Below are 16,284 nucleotides of genomic sequence, written 5' to 3' on the forward strand. Positions count from 1 at the left end.
CCGCAAGAAGAAACGCAAGGTGTGTGTTTGTTTCCACAGCTCGTCGCTGCGCTGTGTCAGAGCCGGGGTTGGAAACCGAGCGGGTCGCCTCATCTTCCACATTCTTTGTCCGCTCGAGTCGTCCGCTGCTTTCAGCCGGATCGTTTAGAAACGTGACCGACGTCTGAGTTTGTTGCTGTTCCTCGCCTGCTTTCGTTGCCTCTGTTTCCTCACGTCGCTGACACGCATGCAGCAGATGGTCTTTATGCTGCGTGTGTTTACAGGCAGCAGCACAGCTGCAGACGTCCTGCTGCTGCTCCAACCCTCACACTGCTCCATCGTGTGTGTGTGTGTGTGTGTGTGTGTGTGTGTGTGTGTGTGTGTGTGTGTGTGTGTGTGTGTGTGTGGCAGTGTTGTGAGACTTCAGGCCGTCTGTAACTTTGATTTTCCCTTCTTTGGACAAAAATGATCAGTGAGTGTGGAAGAAAGCTATGGTGGCAGCAGGAACAGCCTGAGCCGTCCACAGGAAAACAAAAGAGAATTCCTGAGCCGCTCCTTCCATTCACGTCTTTATTAATAGAGAAATATTTGTTGAGTTAAATCAGAGTTGCATCCAAAACACGAACCATAAAAACGACTCGTGCCGCGAGCCTGGCGTCCGACCGCGCTGCTGCGAAGGCGTTTGGTAACTGTTTCCTCATGAGGTGATGCTGGAGGCGCTTTGGCGCTAAGGCAGCCCGCGGGCGTCCTTCATGTGTGACAACCGTCTGTATTTTAATATTTGTTGTGGGTCGCCTGAGCACACGCTCACAGTGAAGGACATCCTGCCCATCTGAGCCCAGCTGCTCTGCGGTGAAGGTGTTTGTGAGCAGGGCTGCATTAGCACAGCTGAGTGTTTCCTGTCTGACGGTCTGGCTCAGCTTTCGTTAGATTTAAACAGTTATGAACTCACAGCTTCGCCGTGCCACAGGAGCTCATGTCAGTCTTCTTCTCTCTGCAGCGTGAGGAGACCCTGAAGCAGAAGAAGGAGCTGTCGCAGGAGCTGGCCAACCTCCGGGACGAGCTGGGTAAGAACGTCCGGCCTTCTCACGCCGCCTTTTTGTTTGTCCTTCTCCCTCTGTCCCATCCATTTGCATACAACGCACACTCGTACGAACCTTATCAAGGACGGGACAACTGCCATTCAAAGCGGCGCTGTAACGCCGGTGCAGCTGCTGCTTGTTCTTAGGAAGAAAAGAGACGCTTCCACGCAGGCTGTAACCTGTCGGCACGTCCGTCAGGTGCTCGGTGCACCTGTGCTCTCAGGAGGCGTTCTCCATGGATCCACCAGGTCTCAGACAGGAGCGGCGGCGAGCTCGTAGGAGTCACACTGGAACACGAGTGTAACTGATACAAAGAAGTTTCAGACCTGCAAGAGTTTAATGGATTAAATGGCACCTCCACTGAACTGTGTGCTTGTTTATATATCTTTGTGGGGACCGACAGCAATTATAGGGACTACATCCAGGTCCCCGCAAGGTTGAAGGTTTTAGTGACGTGTCAGTTTGTGTTTTTGGAGGCCACCGTCATGGCGGTCGATTATTGCGTTAGGTGTATTACACTAATACTGTTTAGTATTGATTAGATATAGATTAGTAAAGTTTGATGCCGTGTCTGTAAGGAGGACTCGTGGAGTATCTGCTGTTAAGCTCGCGGCCACCTCGTTCCTCTTAAAGTATCATCTGTGAATTGGCAGCGAGGACACGCCTCCACGCAGTTCCCGTTTAAGAGTCGCACAAACATTCAGGTCACTGGAAATAACATCAGTGTGTCCTAAATACTGATACTGCTGCGTGCGCCTGAGAGTGGATCAGGAACACCCGGATAGCTTAGCATGACTGACACACACACACGCGTCAGATATTCATATGTTGTGAGGACATCTAATTGACATGTTTTCCTTAACCATAACTGTAACCTGACACTAAAACCACATTTAAAATGCCTAAAAACCTTGCAGGGACCTGGATTTTCACCCCTGTAAGTACAGTAACCTTCCCATGGTCCCCACAGAGCTATGAATACGTGTTTATGTTCACACAGCAGGATGAAGGACATTAAAATAGGCACAAGTGTAATTGAAGAATATATATCACAACTATTTCAGTTCACACACATGCTCAGAGTACACTTGGCTTCCATGTTTATATATACACACACTCAGATGGACATACCAGAGCCACACAGACACACACACACACACAGACACACAGACACACACACACACACACACACACAGACACACACACAGACACACACACAGACACACAGACACACACACAGACACACACACACACACACACACACACACACACACACACACACACACACACACACACCTTCACTTTCTCTCCACCGTCCCTCGATCCCGTCGAGCTGCACTGAATGCGCTCTTTTCTTTTGACCTTCGGCTCGTCTCTGAGCTGAGGAGTGCCAGTAATGTATAGACCCCTGCTGTCAAAGCACACACACACAGACACACACACACACAGACACACACACACACAGACACACACACACACAGACACACACACACAGACACACACTCACACAGACACACACACAGACACAGACACACACACACAGACACACACTCACACACACACACAGACACACACACACACACACACACACACACACTCTCACACACACACACACTCTCACACACACACACACACACACACACTCTCACACACACACAGACACACACACACCGAGCAGGAACAACACGTCTCTGTCTCTGAGGAGCGTTTGCCGCGTCCTCTCCCACACATGCTCACCATGATGTGTCAGAAACAGGAAGTCTCTTCCTGTCAGATTTAAGAGCGGTTCACACGGTGGTCTCACAGATAAATGCGACGGTGTGTCGTCTGCATAGCTGTGAGACTGCACGGTGTCTCTGCCGGAGCGGCTCGGGTTTGTGAAGCAAACGCTGCCTTGCACGTTTCCTCGTTTCCTTGTTTGGAATCCTTTTTCCTGGTTCCTTCAGGTCATCTCGTAGCTTTGTGTTTCACGCGTCCTCGTACGAGGAGACCAAAGTGAGATGATGTCACGTTTATGCTGCCACCTGCTGATTCTCACACTCGGGGTTTGTGTGCTTGATGGAGGTGTGTGCGTCCCGTGTGTGCGCCGCCGTCAGCTGTCGCAGGCTTTGTTTCCTTCACCGGAGCGACAGACGCTCCATTCAGAGGGAACGCCAACTGCTCCAGCTGCAGCCAGCTGTTCACACTCGCTGCTGTCATCGCCGAGGCTGCTCAGCGTGCAGAGAGCTCTCGCTTTTATTAAAATGTTTCAGGTTGGCGTGGAATCAAACTGGCGTGTGTGGTGGCGGGCGGAGGCTGGAGGCGTGCGTGAGCCTGCGAGGGTTGAGATGAGTCGCCAGGAGTGATTCCCGCCGCGTACTTGCGTGCTGACATGCAGATGTTTGGTCTCTCTGAATAATTAAAGTGGAATGTGGCCGAAGGCTGACGCACGGGGGCGCGTCTTTCGTTACTCGCTGAAGGATCGCCGCCCCAGGCGTGTCGGCCGTGACGTGACGGATGCTCCGGCGTGATTCATGGGTAAAATAGTCAGAGCAGGATCCACATCTGGCCACAAACAGCTGGTTCCAAACCATTTCATTGCTTCCTTTTCAGCAGACGCTGACCCCGGATCAGTTTCGTCTCTCGTTAAGAACACGTTTTTAGTTTCTTTCAGATTTTTCTGCATCTGTTCTTTGACTCATTAAATCAAAGTTGTTTCCTGCTGCTCTGCTTTCTCCTGCAGTCGCGTCGTCGCAGTGCTGCGAGCGTCTGCAGAAGGAGAAGCAGGAGGCGCGCGTCGGCTTCGAGGAAGCGCTGACGAGGTTGCGGGAGCAGCACCGGGAGGAGCTGGCACAGCTGGAGGAAAGGTAGGACGGACGCTCTCCTAACGTCCAGGAGCCTTCTCCTCCTGCACGCTGTTCAGACTGACCCTGTTTCACGCTCCTCTCTGCGACAGGCTGACCAGTTTTTACCAAACGGAGTGGGACAAGGTCCACCAGACGTACCAGGAGGAGGCGGACAAATGTCGCGTCCTGATGGAGAAGCAGGTCTGAGCACAAACGCACGAGCAGACGCTCAACCAGCTTTTATTGTGAAAGGATCACGGCCTCGAGCGTGACGGAGACGGTGCTCGTCACGTACGCGGCGTGACCTTTAATAGGTCACCGATTTACTGCTGCGGTTGGGCCGAGACACGGCACACGCCCTCCTCGTGCTGCGCTCTGATTGGCTCGTAGGAGCGCCATGTGACTCCCTGAGCTCAGAACCTGAGCTCGCTCTCTGATTGGATCCAGCGACAGGAAAAATGTTTCAGATTCATCATAAACGTCCAGCAGTGCTCTCGTCTCCGTGCTGCAGACGCTCAGATTGAAGAATCACTCACACCTGATGGAGGCGGAGCATAAAGACACAAAAAACAGCCACGTCTCTGATTTCTTTCTTAGTTCTGGACGTTTTTAATCTTTTTTTATTTTCACTGCATGATCTGATAAATGTTGGAGTTTTGATCAGCGCCGCCTCTGACGTCCTGGTTACTTCCTGCAGGTGGAGGAGCTGAGGAGCCGACAGGAAGTGGAGAGGAAGAAACAGGAAGTGAGTCACAGCCAGAAGATGGAGTCTCTGAAACAGCAGTACAAGGCCTTAATAGAAGGTGTGTGTGCATGATACAGACACACACACACTCACAGACACAGACACTCACAGACACACACAGACTCACACACACACTCACAGACACACACACACTCACAGACTCACACACTCACAGACACACACAGACACACAGACACACACACACACAGACACTCACAGACACACACACAGACACAGACACACACACACTCACTCACAGACACACACACACACACTCACAGACACAGACACACAGACACAGACACACACTCACAGACACAGACACACAGACACAGACACTCACAGACACAGACACACACAGACACAGACACACACACACACACTCACAGACACAGACACACACTCACAGACACTCACAGACACAGACACACAGACACAGACACACTCACAGACACACACACACTCACTCAGACACACACACACTCACTCACAGACACACACACACACACTCACAGACACAGACACACAGACACAGACACACTCACAGACACAGACACACACTCACAGACACTCACAGACACACACACACACTCACACTCACACACAGACACTCACACTCACACACAGACACACACACACACACACACACACAGACACACACAGACACTCACACTCACACACAGACACACACACACACACTCACACAGACACACACAGACACACACACTCACACACAGACACACACACTCACACACAGACACACACACTCACAGACACACACACAGACACACTCACAGACACACACACACACACACAGACACTCACAGACACACACACACACACACAGACACTCACAGACACACACACACACACACACAGACACACACAGACACACACAGACACTCACAGACACTCACAGACACACACTCACAGACACACACAGACACTCACAGACACACACAGACACACACACTCACACACAGACACACACACTCACAGACACAGACACACAGACACAGACACACTCACAGACACACACACTCAGACACAGACACTCACAGACACACACACACACACACAGACACTCACAGACACACACACACACACACACACACACACACACACACAGACACTCACAGACACTCACAGACACACACTCACAGACACACACAGACACACACAGACACTCACAGACACACACAGACACACACACTCACACACAGACACACACACTCACAGACACAGACACACAGACACAGACACACTCACAGACACACACACACTCACTCACAGACACACACACACACACTCACAGACACAGACACACAGACACAGACACACTCACAGACACAGACACACTCACTCAGACACACACACACACACACACTCACAGACACAGACACACTCACTCAGACACACACACACACACACTCACAGACACAGACACAGACACACAGACACACAGACACAGACACAGACACACACTCACAGACACACACAGACACACACACACACTCACAGACACAGACACACAGACACAGACACACTCACAGACACACACACACTCACTCACAGACACACACACACACACTCACAGACACTCACAGACACACACTCACAGACACACACAGACACTCACAGACACACACAGACACACACACTCACACACAGACACACACACTCACAGACACAGACACACAGACACACACACAGACACACACACACTCACTCAGACACACACACACTCACTCACAGACACACACACACACACACTCACAGACACACTCAGACTCACAGACACACACACACTCACAGACAGACACACACACACTCACAGACAGACACACACACTCACAGACAGACAGACAGACACACACACTCACAGACAGACACACAGACACAGACAGACACACAGACAGACACACAGACACAGACAGACACACAGACAGACACAGACACACACACAGACAGACACTCACAGACACACTCACAGACACACACACACACTCACAGACACACACACACACTCACAGACACACACAGACACACACACAGACACACACACAGACACACACACACACACTCTGTCCTCTTTGTCGCTCTGATTTCTTTCTCCCGGCTCAGAGATGAAGACCATCCATCGCTCCGACCTGGACACTGTGGAAAAATCCCTGCAGGACACCGAAGCTTCTCTCTCTGTAAGAATCACTTTACTGCCATCATCACATTTCCATCACTCTGTGACATCAGATGAACCTTCATCAGTCCCACACGTGGGAAATTAGTTTGGTTACAGCAGCAAAACATAAGAAAAATAGAATAAAATAGAATAACATACTGTGCAATATAGAATAGAACAGAATAGAGTGCTATAAACATGAGAATGAGGTGATGCGTCTGCTCAGCGCGGGGCGAGCGTGGCCGTCAGGGCGTTTGAATCGGTGACTCTGCAGCGCTGCGTTCGTGCTGAGGCTCGCACACGTTTTCCCTCCAGGTGCTTCCAGATGTTTGTGTGTGGAGGAGAGCCGAGGATCTATCTGTGCTGCCGGCTCAGACGCTCAGGAGGCCAACACAAACCTGAGCTCGGTCTGCAGACGTGTTCCTGATGAATCTGTAGTTTACCTGCCGCTGAGCTCAGCGGGAACTCTAACAACGGCGCCTCTGTTTCCCCCTCAGGAAAAACTCTCCGAGCTCACGGCGGAGAAGGAGGACCTGAGCGAGAAGCTGCGAGCTGAGGAGGAGAGGAGGAAGAGGATGCTCACCGACAAGAATCTGGTAACGATGGTTTAATCTCCCTCTGAACTCCTCCTAGCAGCACTCGTGAAGCCCGCTGCTGACCATGACTGCCCCCTGCTGGTGTGGAAGAGCAGTGACTAACTCATACTAAAGGGACAGGAAATGTGTGCTTGTTGTGCTGCTGTAATGCTGCTTAAAGTGCCGAGGGTTCCTGCGCTCACCTGCTGTGTCTGTGCTGTTTGTGCAGAAGGACTCGCACACTGTGTACCTGGAGAAGGAGCTGGAGAGTCTGAAGGTGGTGCTGGAGATCAAGAACAACCAGCTGCATCAGAAGGAGAAGAAGCTGATGGAGATGGACAAACTGGTGGGTGCAGATCTGTTTCCGTCTCAGCAGATCTAAGAATTCCTTATCTAGCAGCATCGGCAGCCTCCCGGGAATCTCCCGTGCTTTGTGACTGAAGCTTTGGAAACAGTTGTTGTGTTTGTCTGGTGTTACTGCCGGAGCGTCTGCCACGGCGAGCATCGCACAGCGAGGAGCCGAGCCTGATGATTGGATGAAAAAAACGTTCTGTGTGTGTGTGTGTGTGTGTGTGTGTGTGTGTGTGTGTGTGTGTGTGTGTGTGTGTGTGTGTCACAGGTGGAGACGAATGTGAAGCTGGAGGAGTGTCTGAAGAAGGTGCAGCAGGAGAACGAGGACTATAAGGCCAGGATGGACAAACACGCCGCGCTGTCCAAGTACGTACTCCAGGGGGCTCATCCCCATCCAATCGTTCAGCTACCTCCTGGTTTCCTCCCTCCCTCTCCTGGTTTCCTCCCTCCCTCTCCTGGCTTTCAGATAAATGTTAAAAGGCCTGTCGCAGGGACCGCCGGCGCCTCTCGCTCTCGCTGCGTGAGTTGTGATGATGAGGGTTTATCTGCTGCTGTTCTTTGACTCATAATGTGAAGAACGAGACGTTCTGTGAGAGACGAACATGTTTCTGCTCCGTAAATACAAAAGAAAGCAGATTTCAGGCAACGAGGAGCGCGAGAATGTTGATTGCTTAAAGCCTCGGAGCACATATCTCTGTCCTGTTATTGTGGCTCGTGTGAATAAGAAAGTGACTGTTTGCCTGTGAAAAACACTTAAAAATCAACTTTGTATTTGCAGTGAGTGCAAACATCAGACGTGTGGCTTTAACAGCGTTCAGAGTAAAATCCCGCCACAGCAGCACGAACGACGGCGCCTTTTAAACGTCCCGCGTGCGCCTGTCGTGATCAGAACCCATCAGCCTCTCAGCGGGCGCGTGGAAGCTGTAAACGAGCGGCTCCCCTTTCGATAAATCCTTGCCCGTCTCACGGCTCTCTGTCTCCCCCTGCAGGCAGCTGTCCAGCGAGCAGGCCATACTGCAGCAGACGCTGCAGAAGGAGTCAAAGGTCAACAAGCGGCTGTCCATGGAGAACGAGGAGCTGCTGTGGAAGCTGCACAACGGCGACCTGCTGGCGAGCCCCCGCCGCCTCTCGCCCACCTCCCCCTTCAGCTCGCCCCGGAACTCCGCCTCCTTCACCACAGCTGCGCCGTTATCGCCCAGATAACCCACCGCCCCCCCTGCGCTCCCCCCTCCCGAGTCGGAGCGGCGCCGCTGGACATGAAGCCATCGCAGACTTGTACATTTTTAAATAAATATCTTATTTTGAAAAGACGCTGCGGCGGCACCGACGCACTTAAACCAGAGGCTGGGCTGAGCTCGCCGCCTCGGAGCGCCCGGTCCTCCCGGGAGCGTTCTTCCTCCTCTGAAGAAACCAGCAGGCACGCCTCAGGGTCTGTACATAGCTCCTCCTCCCTGACCGCTGCTCCGCTCGCCTCCTCGGGGGAAACCTTGGATTTGTGGATGTTTGTGGAAACGCTCCGCCTCCAAAGAGCGAAGCTCAATCAGCGTTCCAATGGGACGGAGACACGCCTCCCACAGACCTCTGTCCTGTCACGACCTCAACCTTAACCTGCTTTGTGGAATGTAATCACCCGTGGACGTTCGACGTAGGGGGCCGGCCTCAGAGCCAAATATGTAGACCTCCCCTCGCGCCCTGAAATCACCCGGTGCCCAATCAGATGTCTGCCCTGCCGTGCCCCTCCCTCACTGACACACTGGCCTGTGTTACTGTTTCTGTTGTTTGTCCTGAAAAACCTCAGATTTACCCAGAATGCCTCAGTGTACAATGTTCTTTTTTGTTGTTTTGAACAGAATAAATGCGACATGACATCATACGAAGGCGCTCTGACTTTATTTCACAGCATCAAAGTGACCTCGGCTTCACGGAGCGCCTCGGCCCGCCGCCGGGACCACGTCAGGACCGCCTGGCAGGTAAACGTCCGCTGGAGGCGGCGCTTCGAGGTCGGACGCTCGTATCATCATGACGACAGACTTGATGGAGTAGGCCCAGCCGTGCCACGTGTACCACACCACGCCGTCGTCCGTCATGGCTTCGAACGGCCCGTCGTAGTAGTGACCGTTCAGGTTACCTGCGTTACACCTGTGAGGGGGAAGTCACAGAACAGTCAGCTGACACGATCGGCCAATAGCAGCTGCTTTAATCGCACTCTGCTCCAATTAAAGGGACAGTCCACCGAGCGTCTTCACGTCTATCCTGATAGTTCAGCTGCAGAGACGAAAAGCTTCATGATCGAAGCACCGAAAACGAGCCGTGAGAAGCTCAGCAGCATGAACCCTGCTGGGTTTAATTTTAAGGGATAAAAGTTCAGGTTTTTCTAATAAAACTTTATTGATTGATTCTCTACTCCGCTTTTTCTACCCGAGTTTAAAAAGACCTGAACTCTGATTATAAATCGGAGCAGCTGCTGTGAGAATCACGAGAAATCCTCAGATTTCTGCTGCTGGGACGTCAGCGGAAATCTGCTGGGCTGCAGAAAAGTTTGGGAACGGCTGCGTTAGGGAACATGGGGAGGCAGAAATCAAACGAGCTGATTATTAACCTTTGGTTTAAAGGACGGTGAACTTTAACTAAACACTAAAAGCAGCAGCCACTGAACAAACGCTTCAAAGCTCTTTGTGCAAAGAGCTTCAAACAGACACACAAAGATCTTCATCTCCACAGTTCCCATGAAAGGTGCGTTTGATTTTATGAGTTGAACACAAAACTGCAGAAATGAAAGACGAACAAAGAAACGCAGCAGCTGGAATTTAAATCTGAATGTCTGAGGCTGAATCACGTTTATCAGCAAGATGTCAGTTTCCCGGGGTCACGGTGTTGGCGGGTGATGCTTGGCCCCGTTGCTCTGTCTCGTGTGGAGGACCGACTCTACAGCTCAGTTTTGGTGTACTGTCCCTTTAAGCCTGCAGTAAACGCGTCGCCGTGCGCGTCTCACCTGCTGAACCACCAGCCCGACTTGCTGTGTCTGACGCACTGAACGTCGGCGTCGATGCAGTTCGGCCGGTCGTAGGTGCTGAACTTCACCCCGTCTGCGCATGGACTGCCCTGTCCCGCCACGTGGGCGTCGTCCAGAGCGTCGCCAGCGTTCCCAGTGAACTCGCCCAGATGTAACTGGTACTGGTCCTTCAGGTGAACACGGGAGTGAAAGCAGAGTGATCAGGCTCACACCTGCAGCGCGACCTTCAGCGAGGACACTTAAAGCCATTTACAGCCGGACCCTGTTTGACGCGAACCTCACAGGTCCGTGACGGCGAGGAAGACCACGCGCTGAAACTGCGAGTGCTGCAGGAGCTCACAGTTACAAATCTGATGCTCAGACTCATCGCAGCCAGTTCGTTCAGCACCAGCTGATTAATCAGACGCCTTACACACACACACAAAACGTGCAGTCAGCAGAGTGACCCGGGTTATTGTTCTGCAGCTACGTTTAACGACGCCCCTTCAACGCATCATTTTCACAGCCTTTGAAGGCCTGAGGCCACACCTGGGTTCAGGTTTAACGTCAGGGTCAGGTGTGGGGCCTCCTAAAACAGCAGCAAACAGCTCGTCTTACTTCCTCCTCTCGTGGTCATCGCGCCGACACTGCGGAATATTCTGCAGCTCCTCCCCCTGCTGTTAGTTTATCTGTGTTTATCCTCAGCAGTGCAGGAACACAGAGAGGGAGAGGACCGCCGATGGGAACAGAGACCGGCGGTGACCTTGATGCTGCTGCTGGGGATCGTAGTCTAAATAAGACCGAGTGTTATGAGAAACCCATAGGAGGTCAAAGGTCAGGGAGAGGCTGTAAAGTGTTCTTAGCGTCAGATTGAATTTAAAGCTGAGACGTTCCCGCGGTTACTTGAGTTTCACCTGTTCGCCGTCCACCTTGAAGCTCTTGTACTCGGCGAAGCGCTCGTTCCCCTCAAAGTCCTCCATGTTGATGCGCAGGTCATAGTTCCCTAAAACACAGAAAGCATCAGACAGACACACACACAGACACGCACACACACACACAGACGCACCTTGTGATGTCAGATGGTGCAGGGGTTCATTGCCCAACCAGAACTCTCCAGCAGGAGAGAAGAGGTCTCCGAATCCATGCTTGTACTCCACCCACGCTCTGCGCGCACACACACACGATGACACATTTGTTTGCACTGTTCACGTGTTCACGTGTGTAAAGGTGACACACCTGTCGAAGCTCTCTTTGCCGTCTCTCCTCCTCTGGAAGACGGTCCACCCTCCTCCGTGGTTCATGTCGCAGTACACGCTCAGCGCCGTGGGAGCGCCGTCTGGGCGAATCACGTACAGCCCGCTGGCCACGTTTCCATCCTCAAACACCTCAGAGCAGTCTATACACACACACACACACACACACACACACACACACACACACACACACACACACACACACACACAGAGACAAGAAAAAGATCTGGTTCAATCCCAGGAGGAGACCTCGTCCTCCGTAACGCTGCATCTGTCTGACATGAGTCTAATAAAATAACCATTCCCGGGTTTCTCTGATCTTGTGACGCTCTGTGTAGACATGGTTTGTTTCTCAGATAAAGGAAAGCGTCCGGTGCTGACGATGTAGGGTTTGACCCACACACGGTGGATGCAGCCGTACCTCTGTAGAGGTCGTCGAGGCCCAGGTACGAGTTGGGGATCTGCTGCAGCTGCTGCGCCTGGCTGCTGTGGAGCTCCTGGATGTAGCGGTGCTGCTCACTGATCACGTTCATCAAGCCCTGGATCTCCGCTTCCAGCCGGCTCACCCTCTCCTCACACGGCACCGGCGCCTGGACAGGAGGATAAAAACGCTCTCCTCTGGCACTCGGCAGTAACGAAGAAAGTATGAGAGGATCATTGTTGTCCTCATCAGTGTTTCTGTGATCTACTCTCAATCCTGACTGAAGCTCGTCACAGCAAACACTCCCATGATTTCTGAGACTGTTTCAAGGACTTTAAAAATGAAATCATTTAAGTTTCTGCCAATGAAACTCCTGCAGAACTGCCAATGCTTTGATATTAATATATACAAATGCAGTTTGAAATAAATCCATATTTATGATGCTGAAATCGTGTGAAGCTGCGAATCTAAACGATATAAAAGCCGAGTTAAAGAATCATCTTATACACACTGATGCCTCACCTGCAGCGTGGAGGTAAAGGTCAAAGGTTATTGGGATTACTTTTAGTAAAGGTACTTTTTGTAATCGCCTCATGCAGATTTGAATGAAAACGTTCACCAGCAGGGGGCAGTGTTGCAGTGACCGCGTGCTGTTTAACGTTGATTCAACATGCTTTGTTTTTATTGTAAATGTGTTGTTAAATACTGAAGTTACACTGACTCACTGCTCCCTCGTGTGGAACAAAATGGTATTACATGCACGTCCAGCTCAGCTCTGAACTCGAATGCAGATCTTTTCAACAGAATATGGAGATATTTGGGCAGAATGTGCGTGGTGCGTGTTTCTTAGTTTAAAGGAAGTTAGCAGACGTACTTTGAGTTACTCAGCACTGCATCAATAAATCACAACGCAAAATTAGAGCTGAAGCTTGAACAGATGAGGAGTTATCAAAGTGGGGTTCAAAAGGTCAAACCAAAATAAAACTGAAATATGATCATTACTGTTTATTTCTAATGTTTGTATTTTACTCTGTCACAATAAAGTAAACATTCAGTTTTTATTCTGTTTCTGTCATTTGTTAGTTTGGTTGATGGAAATAAAAATCCTGAGACTGAAGTGCAGAAAAATAAAATGATACCAGTGAGATGAATTTCTTGTTCTGTACAGTAAAAATGAAATCTGAATCTAAACCACGTTCAACACCAACGTTCTCATTTTTCAATAAGTCATCGGAGAAGCACAAACAGTGTCCCTGTGGACAGAGCTCAGTCTGCGCTTCCACTGGAACAAAGCGACGGCTGCATTTTTCACCCCTCTGTCATCAGCTGTGTGAGGACCCAAATCTCAGAGATACTTAAAGCAGGAAGTACAGAGTGCACGAGGAGAAATATGTCACACGGACGCTCCGGTTTCTTACCGCCACAGAGGAAGCCAGGTGAAGCAGAAAGGCCACGGACGTCCTCAGCGTGGCCATCATCGGCACTCTCATCGACTCGCTGCCCGACCCTCCTCCGATTAGCCTCTCCGCCTCCTCTGACATCGCTGCACAGCCGTGGGGAGCCTCCATCTAGTGGCTGCAGTGACTGAGCCAGCAACACCGACCACTGTACACAACAAAGATAATGACGTGATCACCAGTGAATGGGTCAGGAGAGACATAAATAAATGCTAAAATAAAACCATTTATATACACTTATTTTTATCTACTTCTCTGTATGTTAATACAAAGAGCAAATCTGACCATCAGAACTGATATGGCATGTATTTCTAAGTAGTTATTAAGTTTTATTCAGCAAACAAACACAAATGTTGTATAATGTGCATGGGTACACATGTTTTATTACTGGCATTAAATTTAACTCAATTAATCATTAAGTGCATTTAAAGTAAACATTATTTTAATTTTCAGCTAATTCCCTCTATTTGTGTCATTGTTAGTCTTCCGTTCCGCACAACGTAACACCGTTAGCTAGTTATATTAGTTATTTATATTACAGTTATATTACAGCATATTTAATACATAAAAACAAACAAAACAAAAACGTGCGACTCCGGTGGGACTCGAACCCACAACCTTTGAATCACTCCTCAAGTGCTTGACTAGAAGTCCAATGCGCTATCCATTGCGCCACGGAGCCACCTGTTGCACAGGCTGCAATGACAGCTTTTTAAGATCCTCTTTCCACACGAGGTCCTAGCAACACGGCTAATCCGCCCGTGTCCGCTACACAAACAATAATGCTATAAAATAGCACTTTAATGCTAACGTTAGCTTAGCACCGCTGCTAGCTGCTGTCAGCCGGCCCGCTTCTCCTCCGCCCTCTCTTCGTTAGCTCACACATGGAGGCTCAGGCTCTGTCCTCAAAGACAACTACTCCTCCGACACTGATCATATTTGCTTTAGCAGTCATGACGTCAGACTGCTTCGCTTGTTTCAGCAGAAACAACGTCGGAGAGCAAACGTCAATGTCCTAGCTCAATTCAGTGAAAAACACTACGTAAATTGCGTGCAACTGTGTCATTTAAACACTTTATAAACAGATTGAGTCGTGTCTTGAGTTGCAATTTGAGGGTTCATTCTGTGATTTTAGCAGCGGAGTTTTTATTGTGAAATTCTTAAAAACCGGAAGTGATATGTGCGTTTCGAAAAACTAGAAATGGCTGAGAGAACATGCAGGACCAAAATCTAATATGTCTGATATATCGTGACGTGAAACGCGAGGTGAACAGAGAACATCTCCTGTGTTACTTTTATCTGCAGCAATATGCCAGTGTGCTAACGGACTACCCAGGTTTTTGAGGAACCAGTGACAGAAATGTGCCAGAGCCCGGATAGCTCAGTCGGTAGAGCATCAGACTTTTAATCTGAGGGTCCAGGGTTCAAGTCCCTGTTCGGGCGTCGATTTTTTTCGCCCCTTTAGTTAAAGAACCTGCTCAAAGTGAGCCCACATATTCTTTGCATTGCTGCAGTGACTCAAATATAGCTTTTATGTTTTCATTGTAGGAGTAAATGTTAAACGCCTATGACAAGACCTCCCACCCACTCCATGATGTGCTGCCCAGTCACAGGAGCACACTGAGATTACCCATAATGCACCACTGAACGATGCAGAAAATCATTCCTCCCTGTACAACTCAATCTAATACACAGCAGACAGTGCAGCGGTTACACCCTTTTGCAGATGCTCTCCTGTGAAAATATCAAAGTGTTACAGGTTACAGTCAATCATATATATATTTAATCGCTGTAATAATCCAGAATTGTAGAGCTATTTTTCGTATTTTGTAAACTTTGTAATAAATGGTTTTTTTATGTAGTTCAGTCTGTTACTGATCTTATTGTCTTGGAGTGACTGTGACCACATCATTTCCTAAGGGATTAATAAAGTATTCTGATTGGGATAAATTTACAACAGAAACATGTTTGGCTGCTGTGGACAGAGTCCAGACACACACAGAGCTGTTGATCGGCTGCTCAGTCAGCCTTTGCTTCAACCTTGAGTGAAGCTGAAGCACACTGGGCCCATGCCCCCTTTTTGGGCTGTGCCAAGGCCCGGCCACCAGATGCTTGCTTTCGGGCACCCTCCCCGGGCCTGGCTCCTCGGGCAGGGTAAAGTGTTCCCTCGGTGATATTCTCATAATGGTCTTCTGAATCGCTCTTTGTCTGGTCCCTCACCCAGGACCAATTTGCCATGGGAGACCCTACCAGGGGGCAAAAGCCTCCAGGCAACAGCCCCTGGGATCCCTGGGACACACAAACCCCTCCACCATGATAAGGTAGCGATTCACATTTTGTTAGCCACGCTGAGGTGCTGGGGGGATGATCTCATACATGGTTGTCATAGTTTCTGTCATAATCGCCAGCAGAGCCTCTGTCAGTT

The 16,284-nt window shown here is 50.1% G+C and overlaps 2 protein-coding genes and 2 non-coding genes across 10 annotated transcripts in view; 2 read left to right on the forward strand and 2 right to left on the reverse strand.

Annotated features, from left to right (window-relative positions):
* LOC101470539 (uncharacterized) overlaps positions 1-9,609 on the forward strand; it is a 57,784-nt gene extending 48,175 nt beyond the window's left edge. For all 6 annotated transcript variants that reach the window (XM_004538672.5, XM_076885406.1, XM_004538674.5 and 3 more), the window contains 9 exons: positions 980-1,046; positions 3,784-3,907; positions 3,997-4,087; positions 4,584-4,689; positions 6,756-6,829; positions 7,308-7,406; positions 7,615-7,731; positions 8,005-8,102; positions 8,726-9,609. In XM_004538672.5, coding sequence (XP_004538729.3) covers positions 980-1,046; positions 3,784-3,907; positions 3,997-4,087; positions 4,584-4,689; positions 6,756-6,829; positions 7,308-7,406; positions 7,615-7,731; positions 8,005-8,102; positions 8,726-8,939 — 990 coding nt within the window. In that variant the 3' untranslated portion in view covers positions 8,940-9,609. The remainder of the gene's footprint in view (positions 1-979; positions 1,047-3,783; positions 3,908-3,996; positions 4,088-4,583; positions 4,690-6,755; positions 6,830-7,307; positions 7,407-7,614; positions 7,732-8,004; positions 8,103-8,725) is intronic.
* Positions 9,605-14,788, reverse strand: LOC101471212 (fibrinogen-like protein 1). Of its 2 annotated transcripts, none has more exons than XM_004538676.5 (8): positions 14,671-14,788; positions 13,821-14,007; positions 12,403-12,571; positions 11,965-12,124; positions 11,795-11,892; positions 11,643-11,731; positions 10,729-10,916; positions 9,605-9,875 (listed from the first exon to the last, which is right to left on the reverse strand). In XM_004538676.5, the coding sequence occupies exons 2-8, from the start codon at positions 13,968-13,970 to the stop codon at positions 9,656-9,658; spliced, it is 1,074 nt and encodes a 357-aa protein (XP_004538733.3). In that variant the 5' UTR covers positions 13,971-14,007; positions 14,671-14,788; the 3' UTR covers positions 9,605-9,655. The 2 variants fall into 2 exon arrangements, with proteins under 2 accessions (XP_004538733.3, XP_004538732.3); XM_004538675.5 differs by having other exon boundaries at positions 14,478-14,765.
* Positions 14,450-14,541, reverse strand: trnar-ucu (transfer RNA arginine (anticodon UCU)). The gene is given in 2 exon segments: positions 14,450-14,485; positions 14,505-14,541. It is a non-coding gene; the product is annotated as a tRNA-Arg (tRNA).
* A 441-nt stretch (positions 14,789-15,229) lies between the features above and the next one.
* trnak-uuu (transfer RNA lysine (anticodon UUU)) lies at positions 15,230-15,302 on the forward strand. Its single transcript has one exon. It is a non-coding gene; the product is annotated as a tRNA-Lys (tRNA).
* The last annotated feature ends 982 nt before the right edge of the window (positions 15,303-16,284 follow it).

This window comes from Maylandia zebra, linkage group LG6 (genome assembly GCF_041146795.1).
Source record: "Maylandia zebra isolate NMK-2024a linkage group LG6, Mzebra_GT3a, whole genome shotgun sequence".
Classification (NCBI taxonomy): domain Eukaryota; kingdom Metazoa; phylum Chordata; class Actinopteri; order Cichliformes; family Cichlidae; genus Maylandia; species Maylandia zebra.